General features: G+C 37.1%; 1 protein-coding gene across 1 annotated transcript in view; it reads left to right on the top strand.

The window, feature by feature from the left end:
- LOC107655503 (heparan-sulfate 6-O-sulfotransferase 3-like) overlaps positions 1-21,341 on the top strand; it is a 66,720-nt gene extending 45,379 nt beyond the window's left edge. Inside the window, exons 2-3 of the mRNA XM_016442989.1 lie at positions 19,134-19,905; positions 20,871-21,341. Of these exons, the coding sequence (XP_016298475.1) occupies positions 19,134-19,848 (715 nt within the window). The 3' untranslated portion in view covers positions 19,849-19,905; positions 20,871-21,341. The remainder of the gene's footprint in view (positions 1-19,133; positions 19,906-20,870) is intronic.
- Positions 21,342-24,669: the final 3,328 nt, after the last annotated feature.

Raw genomic sequence — 24,669 nt, 5'->3', positions numbered from 1 at the left:
CAGGCTCAAAGACAACCCTCTGAGGCGAGGGGAGCACTGCCTGGCGATAGCACTTCACAAGAAGGGTTTCTCGCAAAAATGCCACTCATACCTCCCGCAAAACGTCTCAACGAGAGGGGATATCCTGATTCACAGGAAGCCCCTCGGGGAGAACCTGGATATGGCGTCCCAGTCAGGGCAGCCTGAAAGCATAAGCCCAGCCCGGACGTCCAGGAGAATTGCGGTGCTGTGCCGGGGACCTGATGACTAAGAAGGCTTCCACAGAAGCCTGTGATCTGGCCACATGATCCAGGAAGCATGAAGCTGGAAATAGGGCTATCAAACAGTCTGGATCCAGCATCGACAAGTGAGGTCATGACTGCAAAAGTCGAGAACCCGGTTCTGAGTCCAGCAGAGGGGGTTCACCTCCCTCAGGTCTTGCCTACCTCCCTTTGACCCGCGATTCCTCCTAGCCCTACCCGCAGGTGGGGGAGGAGCGCAAGCCGCGACACTAGCCTTCTGTGCCCGTTTCTGATCCTCAGACCGAGACGGGCCAGGACCCCTGGGTTGTTTGGGCTCAGACCTGGACCTTTGTGGAATGAAGGTTTTGAAGGCCGCTGAGAACGCCTTCGCCTCCCTGAACTTCTCAACCACCGTCTCGACGGAGGTACCAAAAAGTTTGGAAGGCGAAACCGGAGTATCGAGGTGAAAGCCCCTCTCTTTCTTCCCTATATCTGCCAGTTTCACCCACAGATGTCTCTCCGTTACCACTATGGCCGCCATAGAGCTGCCCATAGCAGAGGCGGCCTGTGGCCTGTTTAGTAGCATGGAGAGCAAGATCCGTGGTGCGGCGCAACTCAGCTACCTCATCAGGAGAAAGGCCCTCCCCTTTATCCAGGTCTTTCAGTAGATCAGCCTGATAGGCCTGAAGCTCCGCCATCATGTGCAACGAAGCGACAGCCTGACCTGCTGCTGCGTATGCCCTGCCATTTAAGCGAGGTGTATCCTGAAGGGGCTTAGATGGCAAGGAGGGAGTCTTGAGAGAGGATGTCTCACCCATAGAGAGATAGATAGCCAGCGTCTCTTCTACAGGGGGCATCTTCTCATAGCCGCTTTCGCGCATCCCCTCAATGTTGGCATAACTCGTATGCTGGAACCGATGGATGCGTGAAGAAAATGGCCTCTTCCATTCTTTCTCGACCTCCGTATGGAGATCAGGAAGAAAAAGAAGGCTCCCCTGAGCTGGGGGACTATGGTCAGACAGATAACGCTTGGTGAGACGACCTCGTGGCACCACCTTCCTGGCCCGCTTCCACGGCAAGTCAAGCCTCTCTGTGGCGCGATCCTTAACTTCCAGTAGCTCATCATATGCAGGGCAGGAGGATTGGGAGGGCTCAGCTTCAACTTCTTTGCCCTCCTCAGACATCTCCTGCTCTTCCTGGGCCAAACCCAGCAGACTGGCCGATGTTAGGGAAAATCACATCATCATCCTCCAGCGGCTCACCCTCGTCCACGGCCGACAAGCGCGAGAGGGAAAGCCCCTCCTTTAACTCATCGGCAGATCCGCCTGCGATCCCCACGACCTCATTCTCCTCCGTGCCTCAGCAGCGGCAGGTCCTGAACCGCGGGGAGCAGACGGCTGCCCCTCCTTCCTCAAAAAGAGAGACAGACGAGAGCGGAGCTTTTTCACGCTCGCAGTGAACGCAGATTGCTCCCTCGAGGACATCGCGTACGCGATGGACTCTTCGCCCAAACAAAAGACGCAAAGATCATGTGTGTCATCAGTTGTTAAATAACGAAGACACGGATCCACACATCTCCTAAACGTCTTGCTAGTGCTCGCCATAATAAGGGAAGAAAGATCACTCTTACCACCAGAATGCACGTTTCAAACAAACCAGTCACTGAAGACGAAGAAGAGGATGACGTGTTCTCCCGGCGCCTATTTATACTATAGTCGCACCGGTAGTGACGTCATGCCGGCCAACATGTTGTTGGTGCTTTTTGAATGTGTGCTTCAGACACGGGTCACGTCGAGGCGTTCCCCATAGCGACCCCTAGAGGACGCAGTTCGAAGTTCCCTTGAAAGGGAAAACTGAATTGAGTTCATTAGATGTTACCATGGAGAAACACTATGAAAAGATATTGACGTGTTTATCATGTTTCAAAAACAATAAATACAAACAAACAGCAAATTGTGTAGCTGGTGGTGGATTGCTAGAGAGCATTAGGAAAATTTGACAGCATGATTGCTTGCTTGCTCTCTACTAGCATGCTTATAATCCTAAAATAATGGGTGGGTTTTCCGTGATCTGAAACTCCAGCAAAACGTTGGTGATCATGACATTGATCAAGAACAACAGAATTAATCACAAACACAGTGGCTGAAACTGACCATTTCAGAATGGTCATCAGGGCTCGCAAAATCGCTAGTCCGATGTACCGGGGCTCTTGTGTCTTCCAGTCGGGCTACCAAAATGTACCCGATGGGCTATCTTGAATAGTGATATAAAATTCCTTCCTTGATTGGTGTTGTTCACTCGCTTGTAGTGGTGAAATGGATCATAGGTGATCATTTGCATGTTTTTAAGTCTTTCCAATTTAATGTTAATCAAACAACAAAACACAGCTTTGACAAAGATTAATCTATATTTAATTTACACAGTGAACACTATGCAGTGTTATTTTACACATAATTATTACATTTCTGTATCTAAATACTACAGTTAGACCTTATTTTGTTTGTAACTTTTTATATTGTATTTATCTATGCTTTATTATTGTTTATTTTGTTCTTATTTTCTAATATTTTCTATTAATGTTCTAATATTTTCTTATGACTGACTGTTCACTTGTCTTTAACAATGTTTGTCCTTTATTAGTTATGCAAAAAATGTTGTTTTTGCTGTGGTATCGAAGAAATGTTCCCTTTTTTTGCTTACCTGAAAAATGATCCAATCTTTGACTCAAAATCTGTAATATGATTCGAACTGTGAGTTTTGTGATCGGTCCCCCCTACTCTCTTGACTTGTTATTTGAAGAAAAAGTACAATCACTGAAGTTTTTGATAATGCTGATTTGCCAATGTGCAGCTGATGTCTTTTTATTCGGGTTAGTTAAAATTCGTTACGGGCTACCAAAATCTGCAGAATGCCTACCAGGGATTACGAAATTTTGCGAGCCCTGGTCATGTTACTCCTGACCACTCAGTCTTATTGAAACTCAGTGGTGTAATGTGGGGCAGACCATTCAAGCAAGACATCCCAAAATATAGGAACTAAAATAGATTATTTTTATGGAAATTGGGCAAAAACTCATAATTGCTGCACAGATTCGATAAATATTAATGAAATGCATTATGAAAATCATTAGGAAAATGATGATGACTATTCAATTCAAAATGGTGAAATTTCACTGAAAAGTTAAGCAAGAAACAGTATACAATATCTTAAATATGTTTTAACACACTCATTACAATTTATCCATAATCTCATACATAATCTCATTTGTATGTTTTCGTACAATCTGCATATGCTCCTAAAAACTGTACATTTTTGTACATATGAATTCATACAGATTTGTCCCCAATTTAGAAAAACTTTTTAAGTTTTATGCATGCTACATATTTTTACATATTGCATGCACCTTCACATACACTTTTCCCCCCTTTCCATTTAAAGATGTCCCCAGATAGAGGTTCTGTCAGATTTATCCAACTACTGAGGAATCCCAAACTGTAGCTAAGTAAAGCCGCACACACACACAAACACACCCCTACCAATCGCTCCTTCCAAGCACTCTGCTGTTACACAGATTTGTCAGGAAACAGAGATACGAGGCTGAGCCGCAGATCTCAGATTAAACCTCTTTTATCCTTCTATTCTCTCTCTGTGTGTACCAATCTGGACTGGTGGTTTGATAACACAAAATAGGCTGTAAGCAAAGATATTGATTCTCGCACTGATGGAGTGCTTCTAATACAGTACATGCAAATACTCGACTTTGTGGTGATGCTGAGTGAAGCTAAATTGAATCAGAGGGAAGTGCCCGCTGCTCTGTGAAATGTGCCACATTAATTTTCCTGCCTTGACCTCAGTGGGCCCAAATGACCAGTGAGGTAATTACATTCACATTCCCGCACAACAAATTATGGCTTCGAGACATCATTAAAAGACCCAATGAAATTAAAATTGGTGTTCTGTGGCTGTTAGTCAATGTCTGTTAGCTTTGAGGCCATCTACATGAGGCCATCTAAATTTTTTTAGATAAACACATTTAAAATTGACAGTCATCTTTTCTGGTAAAATGTGCAAATATGCAAATGGGATTCAAGAATTGAAGATGTCTGTTAGCTTTGAGGCCATCTACATGAGGCCATCTAAATTTTTTTAGATAAACACATTTAGTCATCTTTGTCATCTTTTCTGGTAAAATGTGCAAATATGCAAATGGGATTCAAGAATTGAAGTATTATTATTATTATTATTATTATTATTATTATTATAAGTATTATTATAAGCAAAAAAAGGAAAAAAGTCAAATAGTACAGTAACTAGAATGCAATGTAAAAATGCATTTGAACTATTTGCAAATAATATTTTTATTTTAAAATATGCACACAATCACTCTTGATCATATTGTGTAATAAGCCTAAAATGACACTTTTAATGTTTCTTGTCTCGTCACATTCAGTAGCGAAATTAATTAAATGAATTAGGAAAATGATGATGACTATTCAATTCAAAATGGTGAAATCTGACTGAAAAGTTAAGTACATGGATATCACTGTCATTTAATATTTCTTTCATAAAACGGTTGTCAAATATTAAATATTTAGCTAGTTATTACCTTATTACCTTTCATGTACTGCCTGCTGTGATTCCAATCACAATAATAATGCATCATGAAGTCTGACATTTCAGATAAATTTGTTTAACTTGAAACAGTTTATAGTTATTTAAAAGTAGAATATTACACAGTATTGACAAAAATGCCAGGTTTTACATTAATGGTGGATAGAAGTAGGATTTGGATTTGTTGGCCTATATTAAAAAAACGGATTCTTTTCCAGTTCCTTTGAAAACTGATATGGTTAAGTCTCTAAAAACAGATTGGTGATGTGCAGGTGTTGAGAGCCTGTAGAACAGACAATATGTCAACACCATGTATTGAGTGCTTTTCTGTGTTTCACACAAAAGCAGACTTGTCATTTCCTCTCAAAGGGAGCATGTATGTCAGGGGCGTTTCCTCCGAGGCGGCAAGGGAGGCAGTGTCTCCTCAAAAAGTTGGATGAGAAAATAATCGATATTACAAAAATAAAACAGCGCAAATATGACTAAATATGATATTAAAAGTCTAAAAGGCACTCGTTTTTATAAAGTAACACTGTCCAACAGTGACACCCGCAGGTAAAGTTACAGCGGAGGCTTGCCTCCCTTCGGTCCATTGACTTTCTACAGAGACCCCAAAGCGTGCCATGACTTTTCTGGAGGCTCACTGAGATGAATGGGGGAAAGTCACGTGAGAGGAGGTAATGTCTCAGTCGCGCTATAATTGGATATGATCGGTTAAGGTTGGATGTGATTGGTTCGTGTGATAAATCCCGCCTCTTGTTTTTGTGCGAGCTCTCGGTCTGAATGAATAAAATTATGGCCCCGCTTAGATACCACTACTTTGTGTTACGTCAAAATAAAACATGAAATGGTCTGAAAACGTGATGACTGCATCAGTTTTTAGTGAGCATTCAGCGTGATGAACTGAAAGATATATCTTCGTGTCTGTGGCAGTGTTTACAGAGCCTTTATGACGATGACCCGAAATAAATTGACTATTAAAAAGAACAGCTGAACATAAGCTCACAAATAAAAAATATTGGTAACATTTTACAATAAGGTGTCATTTAATGAGTTAACTAACATGAACAAACAATGAACATTTATTACAGTATTTATTAATCTTTGTTTACATTAGTTAATACAAATACAGTTGTTCATTGTTAGTTCATGTTAGTTCACAGTGCATAAACTAATGTTAACAAACACAACTTTTGATTTTAATAATGCATTAGTAAATGTTGAAATTAATATTAACTAAGATTAATAAATGCTGTAGAAGTAGGCTATTGTTTATTCTTAGTTCATGTTAACTAAAGTAGTTAACTAATGTTAACTAATGAAACCTTATTGTAAACTGTTTCCAGAATATTGTTCAAATTGTTACTGCCTTTAGTTATTATTTTGGAATAAATATAAAAATGCATAAAAACACTATGAAATGTATAATTCGTATTAAAAATATAAAATAAAATAAAAAATAATATTAATAAAACACAAAATAGAATTATATTTGTTCTCTTTTTAATGTAATATGTACATATATAAATATATATTTATATATAAAACTGCCTCCTCATTTTAAAACACCACCACACACCACTGATGTATGTATAGCATGTACTGCAGGCTTTCAGTTTTATTTTTTTCTGTTCTCCTCAACTTAAAGGGATAGTTCACCCCAAAATAAAAAAAATCTGTCATCATTTATTCACCCTCATGTCGTTCCATCAAGAATATTTCAACTGTTTTTATCCATACAGAGAAAATTAGTAGGGTCCAAAAACAACATTGATCGGGCCCTATTGACTATTTATTGTATGGACAAGAAAAATATATTTTTTCATAATATCTGCTTGTGTTCCACAGAAGAAAGGTTTAGGACGACAAAAGATTGAGTAAATATTGACAAAATTTTCATTTTTGTGCAAACTATTTCTTTAAGTATGACTTAATGCTGAATAAGTCAAAGAACATAGACTTTCAGCCCTGCATGAAAAAAAAACAACACACCACACTGGTCTTTATGGTCTAATTGGTCTCCCAGCCTGGCCTGGTGTTCAGCTGGTTAATTTGGTCAGCCAACTGGTCTAGTGGCTAAAAAACAGCAAACCAGAACAGACCAGATAAGAATAGCAAGCTTAGACTGATTTAGGTGGGGTTTTTTTCAGCAGGGAAAGAGATTCAACTTGATGTGCTCTGAACAGTGATGCGGTAGTCGTGGTGCACCTGGGTCGAAGGGTAGGCTTTTCTTGCTGTATTGTAACTGCCAGCGAGTGCCATTTTCAGGATGCGCACCATGTCAACTACCCCTAATGCCAGCTTCCTGACAAGTAAATGAAGGGCCGCTCGTTCCTCTTGTTTCTTCCCAGGTGACATGCCGTCCCCATTCCGTCACTATCAAAGAGACAGAAGGAGATTCAGAGAGTCTGGAAAAAGGTCCATTATGGTCTGCCAGAGGGAGTACAGGCACCATTAGGGAATGATATCCGTTACAAATAATGCATGTTTCCAGGCTCTCGCTCCATTCTGTCAAGAGCGACAACGGGAGAAGATTGCAGAGCAGCAGAAACGAGCACATTATTGTTTTAGTGTAAGACTACAGAGGAGAAAACGATGAGCGTATGTTGGGTACATTTGTATCCACAATTCAGTCAGTCTGCATGTGTCAGCTTAGTTTCATGTGGAATGTGATGTGATTGAAGGTGTAGAGATCTATAGATGTTGCATTCTACTTAAAAAAAAAAAAAACCTTGTTAAAATATTTAGTAAGCTTAAATGATAAATGTATTTAAAGTATTAAAGTTATAATTACATTAAACAAACCGTGTACATGTAAGCAGTGAAACATTAAAGATTGAGGTGTTCCAGCATTATTTTGCAGATGGGCACAGATTCTATATTTTCTCATGGTTTGTGTCATTTGCCAGATGGCTCATTACATTCGGTTTGCCATTTTAAACTGCTATAAAAGGGATACATAGGAAATAAAACACCTTCAGTGAGCTTGACGTTTAATAGCAAAATGTAAGTCTCCTTTGGTTGTTAAATATCATTCAGTATTTTTTTCAAGACATTTATGAGAATTTAATGGAAGGGCAAAATTGCTTTGGAAATGTGTTATAAACAATTTCCTGATAACTGGGGAAAGTAGACAGCCTGATAAAACATTTCAAATAAACAAAAAAAATATTTATTTAATAAATGCTGCTTAATAATTGTGTAGAGACTGTGATGCATTTATTTCAGGATTCTTAAAAAAAAATAGAAAGTTAAAAATAATTTATTTTAACAGAAATCTTTTATAACATTATAAATGTCTTTACTGTCACCAAAAATAATTTGGGCAAAACTGTAAATCTCAGTGATGAACTTACACAAGAGAAAGAGAATAGAGAAAATAGAAAAGAGATATTTTGATTGTATAAATGCAGCCTTGGTGAGCATAAAAGTTTTTTTTTTTTTAAAAAAAAAAAAAAAAAAAACACCCCAAAAATTGAATAAATAAACTGGGGTCTTACTAACCCCAAACTTTTGAATGCAAGTTTATATTTCACTTAATTACTGCAAAATGGTAGAACTTGACAGAAGCTCTCAGTGCTAATCATAGACTATAATGATATGCTAATTCAAATGCTTTAAAGAAGAACCGTTTTGTCAGGATTTCTGATCAACATTCATCTGAAACTGTTAATTGGAGCTTTTAGGTGACATTAGGCAAGGCAAGGCAAGGCAAGGGAAAAAAACAACAAAAAAAATTCCGCAGTCTTTCACCATTAAAATTACATTTGTTTACAGTATAGTAAGGCAAAGCAAGTTTATTTATATAGCACATTTCATACACAATGGTAATTCAAAGTGCGTTACATAAAATAAATGAAAAAAAAATAATAAAAAAATAATCACAACAATAAAACAAGGAATTTAAAATTTTGAAAATGATTTAAAAATTGATTTAAAATGTTTAAAATGAATTTAAAACAGGTAAGAATAGAAAATGATTATACATAAAATATAGTGCAATCATTTCGGACATTGCAGAGTGCTCATTCAGTAAATGCACAGCTAAACAGATGAGTTTTGAGTCTGCATTTAAATGTGACTAATGTTTTAGCACATTTGATCTCTTCTGGAAGCTGATTCCAACTGCGGGTGGCATAATAACTAAAAGCGGACTCCCCTTGTTTTGCGTGATCCCTTGGTATTTCTAACTGACTCGATCCTAATGGTCTGAGTGGTCTGTTAGGTTTATAATCAGTGAACATATCTGGTGATAAAGGCATGAACAAGTTTCTCCAAGTCTTGACTGGAAACAAAACATCTAATTCTTGCAATGTTTTTTAGATGATTACATTACAATATTACATTACAATATATATAAACTTTATTGTGCAGGGAAAAAAATGACATTCAACCGTGAATGTCATTTCTGCTGTTAGGGCAGCATAATGTCACTGTAGAATGTGAAATCTTAAGTGCAGTGACTTATTTAATATGCATTACTTTTCCTTTCCCCTTGTAGCCATCATCCATAAAAGTCTAAAAATAATTTTCATGTCTATTCTGCATGATTGTGGTGCATGTTATGATAAAAATGTCTTTTATATTCTTTCGTAAAAAAATATTTTTTACAATGTATCTTACTCTGCCTCTTAAACGATCCTTTTTGGCTGATGTCATCAATCCCCTCCAACCACCTGTTATATAACTTTATATGATGCAGTCATTTTTTTTGTTGCGGTTGCATATCTTAATTTACTTGGAAATATGTCACATTATGAAATTCAAATGGGATGCAATTGCCATGTCATGTTGACTCTACCTTGTCTGCCCTCATTTGCCTCATACTGTTTCCTTAAGCATTTGAACTTCAGTATTGAGTATAGATGGTGATGCAGTTTCTGGCCTGAGGGATAGAGTGCTAGGAAACTGTATTGGGATTACAACTGCCGTTTGGCCTAAGGATCCGCTAGAGGCAAGCTCAGATTTACAGAATAAAAAACTTTTGACTGCTTAACATAACATTTAGAAGAATAATGAATCTCCAACAGCCCTAAACCATTTGACTGTGTTTGCGGAACGATGTATGTTATAATACATCCTGCACACTCACTAAACAAAGAGTGACAGTTTTTTAGTGGTTATGAGTACTCTTTGCAAGCTTTCTAGTCAATAATCCATTTAAAATGTAGCCTAGAACTTTGTTTTTCGGCCACACACACGTTGCAAAGTTTCGGGAATGACGTCAGTATATTTATGCGGGATTCACTCTCGAAGTAGCAGTGATTGACATAGTGATAACCATAGCAACAGATGGGACAAAATATGTGAAAATGTGCATTAAGACTAGAGCACCCTCACTCATTTCAGAAGCACCCTCAGTGATTATTTCTGGAACCTGGTTGATACGCTTTTATTGCAAAACGATATAAAAAAAACAACAAAATACAAATGCACTAAATAAAATAATTGAATAAATGCATATTTACAATTTAAGCACTTAACTAAAATAAGTAGGCTATTAATAAAATAAACAACTAGAGAAGGCTGACTAATCGGCTTGCTTCCATTTAGTGAGATAAGCCTACTCCTCACCTGAATTCAATATTTAAAAGCACACGTCCAGTTTTGTGTGAGTGAAGGAAATCCGCTTGGGAGCGGAGAGATTCGTCCTCGCGCACATGGATCGCGTAACATTATGCGCTCTCGACATGGTCATTAAGATCACACTATAGAAACTGCCTAAAATTAAGTATAATTACCTATTATAATGACCTAGGCAGCTGCCTACACATGCCAGGATCCGCCACTGCCAGATGCAGTTAGAAATTTACTAAAAACAAGCCTATTGCAAGACATCTGGTAGGGCGGGCCAGCCAAATTTCAGGGGGGGCCGGTGCCACCCCTGGCCACCACGTAGACACGCCCTTGAAGGTAGGAGAGTGCTGGACTTTTGGTTTGCCCCGCCACTCACTTGAAGATGTTCAGGCAAAAGGAAAAACCAGTACGCAGCAATCATCCTTAATTGCAGAAATGTGGCAAAATATCTGTGGAGAGAACCTCAGATTATTAAATTCGAAAGTGCCTTCCATATTTGGATCAAGATAGGCTACATTTGTGAGCGCACATTTTCTGCAATGTCGCGTGTCTTACAGACTGCAACTTACAATCGCAACTTCATTGTGCTGTTACTGCTTTCGAGACGAATTTCACAAAATTGGTCAGCTCCCAACAGCATCAGGTGTTTTATTAATGGTGAGTAGAATTATTTATTTATTTCAATGAATGTAATCCATTAGATATCATAATATTTAGGCTATAATATTATAAATCTGGTTGGTTTGTATTGGTATGCGTGCGGCCCGTGAGACTTGCACTTGGACCATAATGTGGCCCAGTGGAAAAAAAGGTTGAGAACCACTGCTTTAAGGGATGTATATGTATAGAACTTTGTGAATGGCAGGCGTTCCAATTTTGAAATAATCTGCTGAACTCTTTGCATGTTGAGTTTCCATACTGACCTGCAGAATGAATACACTGTTCAATCTTTGATGTCTACAAGTGCAACGCATTGCAGTATACAAATCCTAAATACTTCTGAAAATATTTAAGTGTATGACTTTTCTTTTGAAGTAGATCAAGGCCTTTAAACCCGAAGGGGCAGACAGGAAAGATGTCACTGACAAAATGGAGACACGTTTTGTCACATAACAACAAAACATATTTTTTTCAGCTACTGTGTCTTCATATGCAACACTTTAACTACTGATAAAAATCTGAGCTCAAAATTTTTTTCCATTGCAAATCACTTTTAGTTTAACTTCTGTTATTAGCCTCTGTTCTTCTCCTCAGACAGCACTGAAAGATTCTCCTTATCCGCAGGTTTATCTCCCACTATGACTCTGGCCCAATATAATTTCACAGAGAATATCCCTGTACTGAGACAAAATGTCATATCTGATACCAATAATTAAGGCGAAAGAACAGGAGACGGGGACAGTGACGAAATATGTGATAGACGGTTGCCGAAAAGAGGAAAAGAGATAAAAGTGGGAGGAGGGAGTTCAGATTTGTGTGAAATACAACTGAATCAGAGGCGTGATTAATCAAGCAACCTTTAGAGGAAAGGTCTGAGGTTCCGCGGGAGAACTGATGGCTGCGAGACATGGGAAGAAAACTGAATGAGGAGAGGACAGAGGTCAATAGAGGTGCTGAGTGCATTCTCAGCCTCAATCATAATGCTGTCACTGTGCACTGTAAATACATCAGCTTCCCTGGGTGACTGAAGAGACACATCACCCTAACCGAAAATCTTTACTGAAGTCATAATTGCACCACATGTGTCAGTTGCCTTTGTCCATAGAAAATGGGCTGAAAAATCTTTGGGCGATCTGTGTTTTGAGGGTTTGACTGAATATTTTGTGAATACTTTCAGAAAATATTTGAAACATTTTGTGAATATATTTTGTAAATATGTATTTTTCAGGCTGAAAATGTATTTTGTTTAAACTTGTTTAAACAAATTGTACTTCGGATGCAATAAAATTACCATTACGAAGGTCAAGATTTTGATTAGTGGGGAAGTTGCTTTAGCATCTGACAAATTAATAGATGTAAAGTTTAAGTGATATACCTGTATGTGTGTGTGCGTTTTACTCAAATGCTATACATTACATTTTAGTGTTTTTTTTTTTTGTTTTATATTTTTGCCGTATACTAAACTATTATTATACTATTTTAACATTTCTAAAAGTTTCCAAAGGTAATAAAGTTATTTATGTTATACACTAATGTCTGAGTGTAGCATTTAAAACTCTGAATATGTTTATAAAAAAAGAGGTAAAACCACATAAGACAAAATACCAGTTATTGTCTTAACTTAAGACAGACCCTTGAATTATTGAACTAAATTCACACCCAAGGTGTAATGGCCAGTCTGCTTGCTGTGGCTGTATTACCAACTTGTGTGCGCATTAATTTTCAAGAATTCAACGGTGAGAAAAGTGAAAATGGCCAGATATTTGGTAGGATGTCCCCCTAGTTATATAGGCCCTACAGGAGGTTGTGTGTGTATTTTTTGTGTTCTGCTGATGTTCATATGTGTGTGTGAGTGTGACTTGTGTGAACTTTACCACATCTGATACAGCAAGGTGAGATATGAAAAGACGTGCACATCTGAGTTTGTGAGAAGATTTTACTGCAGAAAAACAGATGCTCTGTGGTTGAATAAATGTGCCGTATCAGCTAGAAAAAGTAAGAAGCTACAAAATGGCTCTTGTAAGGAGTACTAAAGCAAATAGTTTTTTCTCTTTTTTAGCTGATCTCTCCACTGTAGGCCACTTAACCAGTCACAACACTTCAAGCAATAGACAAAATATTTTGGGATTTTTCAAGATCTTTTCTCATTAGTAAGCATTCGCCAAGTCAAAAGAGAAAGTTAAACCTTCTATTAGTAGCAAGCATATAGTTTGGCTACATATATTTGGCTCATTGGTAGCATGTAATTGAACAGACAATAGAAGAGTGCGATTGTGGCAAATTATGGGCTTTTACAACCCACGGGTCAGAAACTGACATAGCTAGAGAATGGAGAGCTCTGTCTGGACTGTTTTAGTTAACATGATGCTATTAGAAAGTGCCTTTATATTCCTGTTTGGTGCTGTGTCTTATTCAGTAGACTGCAAGTAGTTTAGCAGCAGTATAGAAGACTCTGTTAATTAGTTAGTTCTCTGTTAATTACGATATGTGAACATACATAAAGCAGAAGATGCAAGTGAAATGCTTCATTTGCTTTATGTTTAAAGGAATAGTTCACCCCAAAAAAAAAAAATATATATATATGTATTGCTACACAAACTCATCCTTGAGCCATTCAAGATGAAGTTGATTTTATTTCTTCATCAGAACAGACTTGGAGAAATTTAGCATTACATCACTTGCTCACTAATAGATTATATGCAGTGAATGGGTGCCGTCAGAATGAGAGCCCAAACAGCTGATTAAAAACATCACAATAATCCACAAGAAATCCACACGACTCCAGTCCATCAAGTAACATCTTGTGAAGCAAAAAGCTGCGTGTTTGTTAGAAACAAATCCATCAAGATGTTTTTAACTGATGCATTCATCAGCTGTTTGGACACTGCAGAGGATCTATTGGTGAGCAAGTGCAATGCTAAATTTCTCAAAATCTCAAACTCATCTGCATCTTGGATGGCCTGAGGGTGATTAAAATTTAAACAAATTTCCATTGTGGGTGAACTATTTCTTTCATCCAAGAACTGTATGGAGACAATTGAGATATTAAACATGTGATTTTTTTTCCACATTACACAAGGGTTGACTTTGATTTGAACATAATGTGTCTAGTATTAGCAGATCCTCAGAGGAGTCCAAGAATCACTCATTAATGCGCTGTGACATTTCATCTCTCTGGTTTCACCTGTTTTCACGCTTCCTGTAGTTACTGCACTCTGTGAAATCTGCCATGCTGAGCTGTGTTTGGCATATCGCCTCTAGTCGTTGACAGCTGAGTGTTATTGAGACACATCGTTCCACTCCACGATCGCTCTCCCTGGATTTGAAGAGCTTCACTGGGCTTCGGATTTCAGACATTTGGTAAACCTCAAGTAATCTCTAAACACATTTGCCTTGGTCTACTTTAGATTAACGTTTGAGCTATTTTTGCTTGTTTGCTGCAAACTTTCCTTAAAGAAATAGTCAAAACAGAACAACCTCATGCTGATTACTTTTTTCTTCCAGAAAAGATGTTTTAATATTTTTATATTTACATATGCTACTGTTTAAAAGCTTTTTTGCTGTTGTGCTGTTCTTTTGAACTTTCTATTTTTCAAAGAATCCTGAAAAAAAAATTGTTAAAAAAATGCACAACCATTTTCCTTTTTCTGTGATGATGATAAGAAATGTAATTTGAGCAGCAAATCAGCATTAGAATGATTTCTAAAGGATCATATGATACTTAAGACTGGAGTAGATGGTTGCTGACAATAGATTTGACATAAATTACATTTAAAAAAATGTATTTAAAAACGTTTTCTTTTAATGGAAATAATATTTTAATATTTTTAATAATATTGTAACTGTAATACAATGACAACGGTGTCAGTTTTGTACATTTTAAGCAGCTACTATAATATCACATTTTTTCTGCAAAGTAAATATCTGTCTATGTTTTAGGAAGAGAGTCTTTTGTAAGTGACCATCATATTTGGAGCTCCTTGGCATTAAAAAGTTTGGAAACCCCTGAATTCATTTGTTCCCGTTACATTAAGCTAAGAGAGGCAGGCAGTATACTGTATTCTAAGACATTTCCCGGTTATTCAGTAACATTTTTGGGCAGAAATGTGTGCTTCGTGGAACGGTTGTGGGCTATGACTCAAATAAGTATCATCGAGCAGAAAGAAATGAGCACAACTCACCACAATTGCACCTGGGTTTTTCTTGGCTGAGGTAAAGGGCCGAGCTGGAGCTGTTTGAGGCTAATATACTGTGACATTGATGGCGCTCACCATGACCTTTTTGCAGTAGGCTTGTTCTGGCACCACTTCCTGCATGTGTTTGTGTCCCTGGGACAGGCTAATGAGAGAGTGTCTGCACTCCACCCACTCTGAAAGACAAGCCGGATACAGCTGCTGCTGGCAGGATTCTAATCACACCCTACAGCCTGACACCCCTCTATAAATGTGTGTGCGTTAAACCCTGATACGTCTCCCCTCCCACACAATATCATCGTCGTGTAATGCTAGCTACTGATTTTCCACTGACACAGTTACAAATATGAGCATCACTTTTCTATTTATACTTCCTCAGCAGAGTCTTCCTAGTTTCATTTATTCCCACTTAGAAATTTTGAAGTACTGTATAAATATTTTAGAATACTTTCTCAGATTAAAGACTACTACAAATGAGAACAGAAGGAGTGAGAAGGGGACAGAAGGAGTGACTTAGAAAATACATATTTCAAAACTCAGATGTTTTCAAAATTGAAGTCAAAATTGATTTTTAAAATTGATTTCATCAGTAGTGCACTTTTAAAATGACTAAATTGGAAACTGAAAATAAAGCACTGAAAATAATAGCTCATTCATATAGTATTAATTAGCAAATACTATAATAGTATTAAAATAATAGTAAAATAAAACTGGGCTAAATCCTGCAAATCATGGATTGAATGGCATAGACTGGTATTAAAGCTACACTGTAACTTTTTTGATTACAAAAATAACCAAATGTTATTAAACCACGTCTTTACTTTACCCATAATACATTTTGATAAGTGTATGATAATGATTTATATTTTAGAGCGGTCGGGATGTTTTTTTTTGCAGGAAATTGCATACATACACCAATTTGCCCATGTGTGTCACGTCATATCCGTAAACCGAAAAAGGTCAGAGATGGTCTTATTATTGGCATACCAAGGTCTGCAGCTCTGCCATTGTTATGTTTTATTTATTAATTAATTTTTTTGCTATCCTTGGGGGCTTGCCTTAAAGCGGCTTTGCTCCAAACAGATCAGCGTCTACAAGCAAGAAGGGGAAGTGACAGAGTCTGTAATAAAACCTGAATCAACATCGGCTTGGCTTTTCAGAGGTGGTGAGACATCCGAGATTCAAAAGGTTTTAAAAGTGATCCAGATATGTCTTTTTTCGTACTTAACAAGTAAAATATTTAATTGAACTTATACATAGTCATGCCTTCTTTATATAACATTTCACTTTAACAGACTAGCATTCATGTCAAATGTTAATTACTTGTAATGTAAACTTTTGTTACATCATTTATTTAAGTCAAAACAACAGCTTGATGCTAGTTTTTAAACCGCTACAGACCTCTCTTCTGAGGTACTATACAGTCAAAGCCCTTGAAAGCTTCAGGAGTCGGAGAAGGTGAGAGGCACCTGTCCTCTCTGGGGGAACATCAGAACTGCCTCATTCACTATTCTTCCCAGCACAGAGGCGGTCGCCACCTGCTTCAGTCCCATTCTCTATCGGACCATGACTGTGCCTGGTTCCTCTCTCTTCATTAACGCATCGGCCTGCTGCTAATAACACTTTGGTGGCATCTGTTCCCTCACGTGTTTTTCAACCGTAAGCGCAAAAGATGTGATTAATGTACAAGGGTTGACAATCTAATTGACTGAGAATGTAGTTCTATGGCAGTATCTTCAACTGTTCTTTACAGCGTCAGAAATTACAGATACAGCTGTAATTTCTGATAATAGATACTGTTACAATTAGAAAAAGTGAACAAGTAAAAATTGTCCGTATTGTTTTCTTAAAGCATTTTCCTGTGATATTATAAATATTTCATTGACTCATTCAGCGAGTCATTACAAATGAAGAAGTTGTTTGTCTTTATAACCTTTAATCAAAATGCCACAAAATTGTCCATATGGGCTATTGGATTTAGGCATCATTTTATTTCATTTTGATTTGCATTGGCTCCCTTCTGGTATGTACTGTAACATCCACTTTTCACCATTCAGTCGATTCTCACAATCCATTTTTGTCCTGTTTAATATTCCGTTTCACCCGGAAATACACTAACATACAGTAAAATATACAAAGCCCTGCACATGCCATGCAGGGTAAAAACATCTGTATTGTGGCCACAAATTAAGAGTACGTTTCCACAACTTTTTAATTCATGGCCATATTTTAATCATTTGTTCTCTTGTTTCAATTAAATTGTGGCTGTAATATAAATAACATTAAAATAAGGCAACAATTTAGAGCAATGAAGCCAAGATTTAAACAAGGGAACAAATTAATAAGTTAAATTAATCTTTTCCCCTCATGTCAAGTGCTGGTCTTCCTAAAAATGGGTTGGAAATGTAAAATTCTGTTTTAGCTGATAAAAAGAGATTTTTTAGTGCTGTGCTATGCAAGCAGGATATGCTATTAGCTTGCTAGCCTAACTGAAAAATGAACTATTTTTAACTTCCATAAAATAGCATAAGTTACGCACTAAAAAGACACACTGTTTTTGCTCTTGCGTTTATAGTAATTTATTCAGTATGTCAATATTTAACCTACAAACGTCCTCCATGCTGCACTGCTGAGGACGGATTAATTGAAACATGCCCTTCTGTGGCTGTCCTCCAGCTTACATGGATTGAGAGGATGGTCTTTCCCTGTGAGAGCACGCAGTTGTGTGTAAAAAGAATATATTCTCTTTTGCAGCTCCTCTGTGCTGGAAGTGCAAGTGGATTACACTGTATGACTGAAATGTTGAGGTTAGATGACAGGTTGATAGGTTTATCAGGGTTATCACAGATTTTTATGAGAAAGAATAGCACATAAAGCGTTGCAGAACAGAGCTGTTCAGTCATTATGCTAATTTGCTCACCGGAAGGGCTAATTCTCCATGGGTTCCCTCTAGAATTTCCTGTGGGTTTTTAGAGAAGTTTTTTTTTCTCTATTTTGGTTTACAGTCATGAGTAAAATAAGGTCTGTGGTTGACATTACTTGGATCTTTTGTTCTACATCATAATTGCTAACAAGTTGCTATTCAACGACTTAAAACACCACAAGGATGCGAGTTTACATGCTTGACAAATTGCAGTTTAGCAATGTATTAGCAAATTGTTTTTGTTGCATTTGATCATTTAGTAAACTCCATTCTGCATATTTTCGCTCACAATTTAAGTAAGACCTGTGATTAATGTTACTGAGACTTTAATGTTTTGTTATATAACATGAATTGCCAATTAAGTTGCTAACAAGCTGCTATATTATGACTTCAAACACCACAAGGATGTGAGTTTACATGCTTGATGAATTGTAGTTTAGCAACATTTTAGCAAAAAATGTTTTTACATTACGATAGTCATTTAGCGAACTCATTTTACCATGTTTTACTCCATTCTGAAGATTTTTGCTCATAATTTATGAGTAAAATAAGACCTGTCAAGAACTTTACTCTGAGAGACTTTCACATTTGGTTCTATAATGTAAATTACAAATTAAATACTAGCAAGGTGCTATATAAGGACTTCAAACACCACAATGATGTGAGTTTATATGCTTGATAAATTGTAGTTTAGCAATGTATTAGAAAAGTATGCTTTCGCTTAACAGTTAGTCATTTAGAAGACACATTTTACCATGTTTACCTCCATTCTTCAGATTATTGCTCACAATCTCTACTCATAAAACAGTTTTATGAGTAAGCTAAGGCTTGTGGTTAACATTACTTGAAGAAACTTTCATGTTTTACTCTACAGCATGAAATACAAACTATTTTGCTAAAGAGAAAGTAAAAAGATAATTTGAAGTAACTTTGTGATGATCATTTCAGGAACTTCTACTACATCACAATGCTGCGAGACCCTGTGTCACGTTACCTGAGTGAATGGAAGCATGTGCAGCGTGGCGCCACCTGGAAGACTTCCCTTCACATGTGTGACGGACGCTCGCCCACACAGGATGAGCTGCCCACCTGTTATAATGGAGACGACTGGTCAGGGGTCACACTGCACGAGTTCATGGACTGCCCTTCAAACCTGGCCAACAACCGGCAGGTGCGCATGCTGGCCGATCTCAGCCTGGTGGGCTGCTACAACCTCTCCACCATGAACGAGAGCGAACGCAACCCCATTCTCCTGGCCAGTGCCAAGAGTAACCTGAAGAACATGGCCTTCTACGGCCTGACAGAGTTCCAGCGCAAGACGCAGTACCTGTTCGAGCACACTTTCCGTCTGCAGTTCATTTCCGCCTTCACGCAGATCAACAGCACGCGTGCCGCCAATGTGGATCTGCGTGACGACATGCACAGACGCATTGAGCAACTGAATTTCCTGGATATGCAGTTGTACGAGTTCGCCAAGGAACTTTTCCTGCACAGATACCAGTTTATCCGTCAGCGTGAGCGGCAGGAGGAGAGATTGAAGAGGCGGGAAGAGAGACGCTGGCTCAGGGAGCGCAGAATCAACCAGAGCAGACAGTCCAGTGTGGGAAACCAATCTCAGGTCACCACAACTGAGGACTATGCCAGCCAAGTGGTCCATTGGTGATTCCTCTTGGAAACATGCACTAGGATACAGAGAACATAATGGCTCACTAGAGGAAGAGTAGGTCATGGGTTCTTTCTTTCAGTTTAGCACTCTAAGTTTCCCTGTTGCACTGCAAAAAAATCATTGCCTTGAGCAGTATTTTTGACTTATTTTGTGGAAAAAAACAAAACATAAATAAAATCACCTGAAAAGCAAACACACACATATATATAGCCCTATATGTAGTGGTATGCTTAAATCAACAAAAAATAAACTTGAATTTGAAGATAAAATACTGTTTAAAAGTTTGGGGTCAGTACTTTTTTATGTTTTTGAAAGAAAGTTTTTAAGCTCACCAATGCTGCATTTTTTTTAATCAAAAGCTAGTAAAAACTGTAGTATGTGAAATACTGTTACAATAATAATAAAAAAAAAAACAGTTTATTATTTAAATATACATTTAATATATTTAAAATGTCATTTATTCTTGTGATGTCACAGGAGTGTCACATGATCCTTCAGAAATCATTATAATGTGCTGATTTGGTGACAAAAACATTTCTAATTAACAATGTTGAAAGCAGTTGTGCTGCTTAATATTTTTGTGTAAACTGTGAGACTTTTTTTCAGAATTCTTTGATTTTTATAGTTCAAAAGAACAGCATTTATTTGAAATAGAAATTTTTGTAACTTTATAAATGTCTTTCTTGTCACTTTTGTTTAATCTATTGCATCCTTGCTGAATAAAAGTATACATTTCTTTAAAAAAATGCTGACCCCAAACTTTTGAATGGTGGTGAATATTCTCTGAGGAGTGTTAATATTTTGCTTTGCACAAAACATATTAAACTTTATATTTTGTCATTGTGCATGGTACAAGTACAAAGCCAGTCAAATGCAGCAACTTTTCAGTAACGAACATTTCTACATAAGTTCTCATTTAGCTCTCAGATTTTTCTTATTTCTTGTTTCAAGGGTTTAAATATATTTACTGTAAAACATGACAAAAATACTGATTAAGGAAATGTTTTTTTTTTTTGCAGTGTGGTTTATTCAAGATTTCTGCTGATTCCTTTGCAATGAAATTGAGACAGCGATGTAGATATACAGTAGACTGCAAACCAATTGCTGAAAAAGGATGATCTGTGTTCAATCGCCTTGCGACCTCCAACATCTTTGTGAAGGAACAACAAACCCTACACCACAGAGTTATATAAAGGTACAGCACTGGCAGTGTTACGGGTGTACACTCAATATGTGTTCTTGCATTCAAAAACAGACAGTGAACGGAATAAAATGCTGACATGTTTTTAATGCTCAGGCCTGTTGCCAGTAAAGATTCTCAGTAGACACTCTATCAGAGCTCTCTCTGTCTTTAAAAGAAGCAAACTTAGAGCGTTGAGACAGTCTGTACTCTACTGAGAATCTCTAGAATCTCTAGTAGTAGTTTCTCAATGATATGTTGTAAAATTCAGGGTTAGCAGACGCCGCCACAACAAGAGCCTCATCTGTGACATACAGTAGTAGCAGAGAAATGTTACAGTTGCTACTGTAAACACTATAAGATATTTAAAATGTTTTTTTCTTTCAGCTTTTTCGTTTTTGTCAAGTATGATTTATGGGATTTGCACAAGAAGAACATAAAAAAAAAGTATAATAATAATAATTATAATAAAAACAGTGCTCGCCATGATTTACAAATGCAAATATAAGTATGAAAGAAAAACATCCATCCAGCTCACTAAGCCATAACTTAGTAATAAGTGTACATTTACTGAATGGTTTTAAAACTGAGATTGTGTAAGAGATGGAACACTTCAATTTTTCACTTAAAACAATGCTTATGACTTGAAGGATGATGCAAATAATGAATGCAAAAAAAGTTACAAATAGCACAGCTGGAATGTGAAAACACTTCATGTTTGTATGCCCCCTAAAGGTGAAAGAAAATTCACATCACAAGAAGAAGAAGAAAAAAAAAAAGATTGTACACAGTTAATAATAGGTCAACTGCTTGTCTCAGTAGTTCACATTTGACCTGGAATGGAGCATTATAAATACTATAGGAATATCTGTACACAGGATGAATCCAATATGAACTGCATTATGCAGCAAGAGAGAAGTGTGTGTTTGTTTCAGGAAGACTGAATGAATGGGTGAGTATTTGTTTCTTCCCCAATGCTGTTTCACATATTTCTGTAGTCCTCACTAAAACTTGTACTGTCTGGGAGAATTTTTCTGAAGCTAGAACTTCCAGGTCAAAGGGAATGAAGCACTTGTGGTTTTTACATCCTTGAACCACTGGCAGGTTAAAAGAAAGCCTTTTCTGGTCTGTGCTTTGTGGCACCTTTTAAAAACTAGATCCTCATATGATTTGTGCAAATGAATAACAGATATAAACAGTGCTGATATCAATCACATCCAAACAAAACTGAGGATAATGGGTTATCTTCTATCCCTAAAATAAATAAAAAAATCTGTAGTGCTCATTGTGGTTATGGAGAACATGGAAATGCTAAAGAAATGTATGATTTTTGACCAAAAAAGACTATAGAAGTTTACTGTTTTGTTTTGTTTGTATGTTGTTCCATATGTTTTTAACTTGAATCTGTGCTGCTATGTGTGTGTGATATTATTATTTGAGTCTTTATTGTGTGAGGCCAGAAGACCTGAGATTATGTACCAATGCAAGTTTGTGTGTATGTATGTTTGTGTGATCTGAAATGAATATAAGTGTTGCAATGTGTTTTAATTGCTTTGTTCACTTAAGTGCAATATGATATTAAAAACAACCCCTCGTGCGAAATGCAGATGTTAATAAGTATGTACATTTAACTGTTTTGGCTTGTTTGATAAATATTACTTTTAATTTAGCCTTAATATTATTAATTTAATTCATATTCACATAAAGTACAATATGATTTTATTAAAAAAAGTGATGCTCAAATATCATATATTTCTCTAAAATTTTTAATTATATTGACCCAGGGGGTGAAGCATTACGTTTTTTCATGCTGTGTATTTCACATGGAATTCAATTAAGTTTAATTTTGCTCAAAGGTCTGGCATCGCTTGTTTACAGGTGCCATGTGGTGTGATATTTTGTATCTAATGTAATTGTGTTTTACAAAAAGTGTGGCTTAAGTGTCCAAATATGTTTGGGGGCCACAGTGGGAAAAATCAAAGGTGCTATAGTCTCTTTTTGTGATTCAACCACTAGAGGGCAGAGAAACTCCACCAATGTTTTAATGTTACCCATTCTTTACACGGTTAAGAATGCTGTAAATGTGTGAACCCTTTGAAAATGTCTGCATTTCTGCATTGATTGCTCATAAAATGTGTTCTGATATTAATTTAAATCAGACTCAACTAAAAACACGAACAACTGTACTTTTCACATTTTTACTGAATAATTGTATTTAAATAGCTTTACAGTCTATTGAAGTATTTACCTTAAAAAGTTATAAACCTAAAGAAAGTGTGCTTCTGGCATGTTTAAAATGATGTCCACTCACATGAGATGAAGACTCCAGAAAAATCAGTTTTATTCCGTACAATGGTGGTCCCCACTCCTGACCAGCTGAACACTTACTTTACCACAGTACTATTTGTTGTAGATTAAGTTAATCATGGTGACAAATACACGTGATTTTTGTGGTATTTCTAAAATAGAGCTGGTAACTGAAAAACTCAAAACTGAAAAACATTTCTTAGTGCACCTTTAAAAAATATCGTTGGAGTGACCTGCTAGAGAAAGGTCATAGGAATCAACCTGCACTAGGAAGGGGTGATCTGAGTAAAAAAGGCACCTGACATTGTTTTTGACTTTTTTTTTGTGATTGTAAATGTTATGTTATGCCTACAACAATGTCAATAATTAACCTGCAGTATTAACAGATGAACTTTGCCATTGTTATTTCTGTGCAAGTTTCCTTTAACCATCACCATATATGCACAGGAGACACAATAGAGCTGTTTAGTCACAAGGCCAATTTGCTAATTAGGCTAGCATTTCTTTAGGAATATTTATATGGCATTTTTGTTTTATTGGTAAGGTCATTGTTAACATTTGCATTTCATTTGACAACATAAGTTAAATACATAGATAGGAATTTCGAAACTATTGTGTGCTTTAAAAGAACATTGTTGCTAAATCCAAACTACAAGAAGGAAATTTGTTTGACTGTCTAGTTTGTGCTTGACTGGACAATCTTATTTTGCACCTTTTTAGCAACTCAAGTTTAAATCACAGTTTCTAAATTCCTGTTTGATATTTTTATTTTAGTCATCAATGAAAACCAGTATTCTACTGTACAGTACAAACTATTTGTCATCCATACTAATCTCTTCAAAAAAATGCAATGATATTACCATAGTAGAAGCATAACGTCTCAGGTTACTTATGTAACCATGGTTCCCTGAGTAGGGAACGAGACACTGCGTCCTCTAGGGGTCGCTATGGGGAACGCCTCGTCGTGACCCGTGTCTGAAGCATACAGTCACGACGAGGCGTTCCCCATAGCGACCCCTAGAGGACGCAGTTCAAAGTTCCCATGAAAGGGAAGTCCAAACATGGCAATACCATTGCATGCCTATAGTGGAGGGGATTTTGATTCTCTTGATCTCAGTGACTCAAATCCTTTGAAAAAGATTCAGTCAGTGGCGCTTAAAGGATTAGTTCAAACAAAAATGAAAATTATAAATGTCTTTTTGATCTCTCCCCTGCGCTTCCGCGTGCGTCACTTCTGAGCGGTGCATGAGCAAAGCCGACCTCATACGTCATCCGCCCGGAGCGGCTTCTAGTGTACAACAGTGAGCGCAAGCTACATTAAAGTGATTATT

The sequence above is a fragment of the Sinocyclocheilus anshuiensis genome, unplaced genomic scaffold (genome assembly GCF_001515605.1).
Source record: "Sinocyclocheilus anshuiensis isolate Anshui unplaced genomic scaffold, SAMN03320099.WGS_v1.1 scaffold1148, whole genome shotgun sequence".
Taxonomy (NCBI): Eukaryota; Metazoa; Chordata; class Actinopteri; order Cypriniformes; family Cyprinidae; genus Sinocyclocheilus; species Sinocyclocheilus anshuiensis.
The sequence above is the reverse complement of the archived record's forward strand: the minus strand, read 5'-3'. Positions and strand labels throughout refer to the sequence as shown.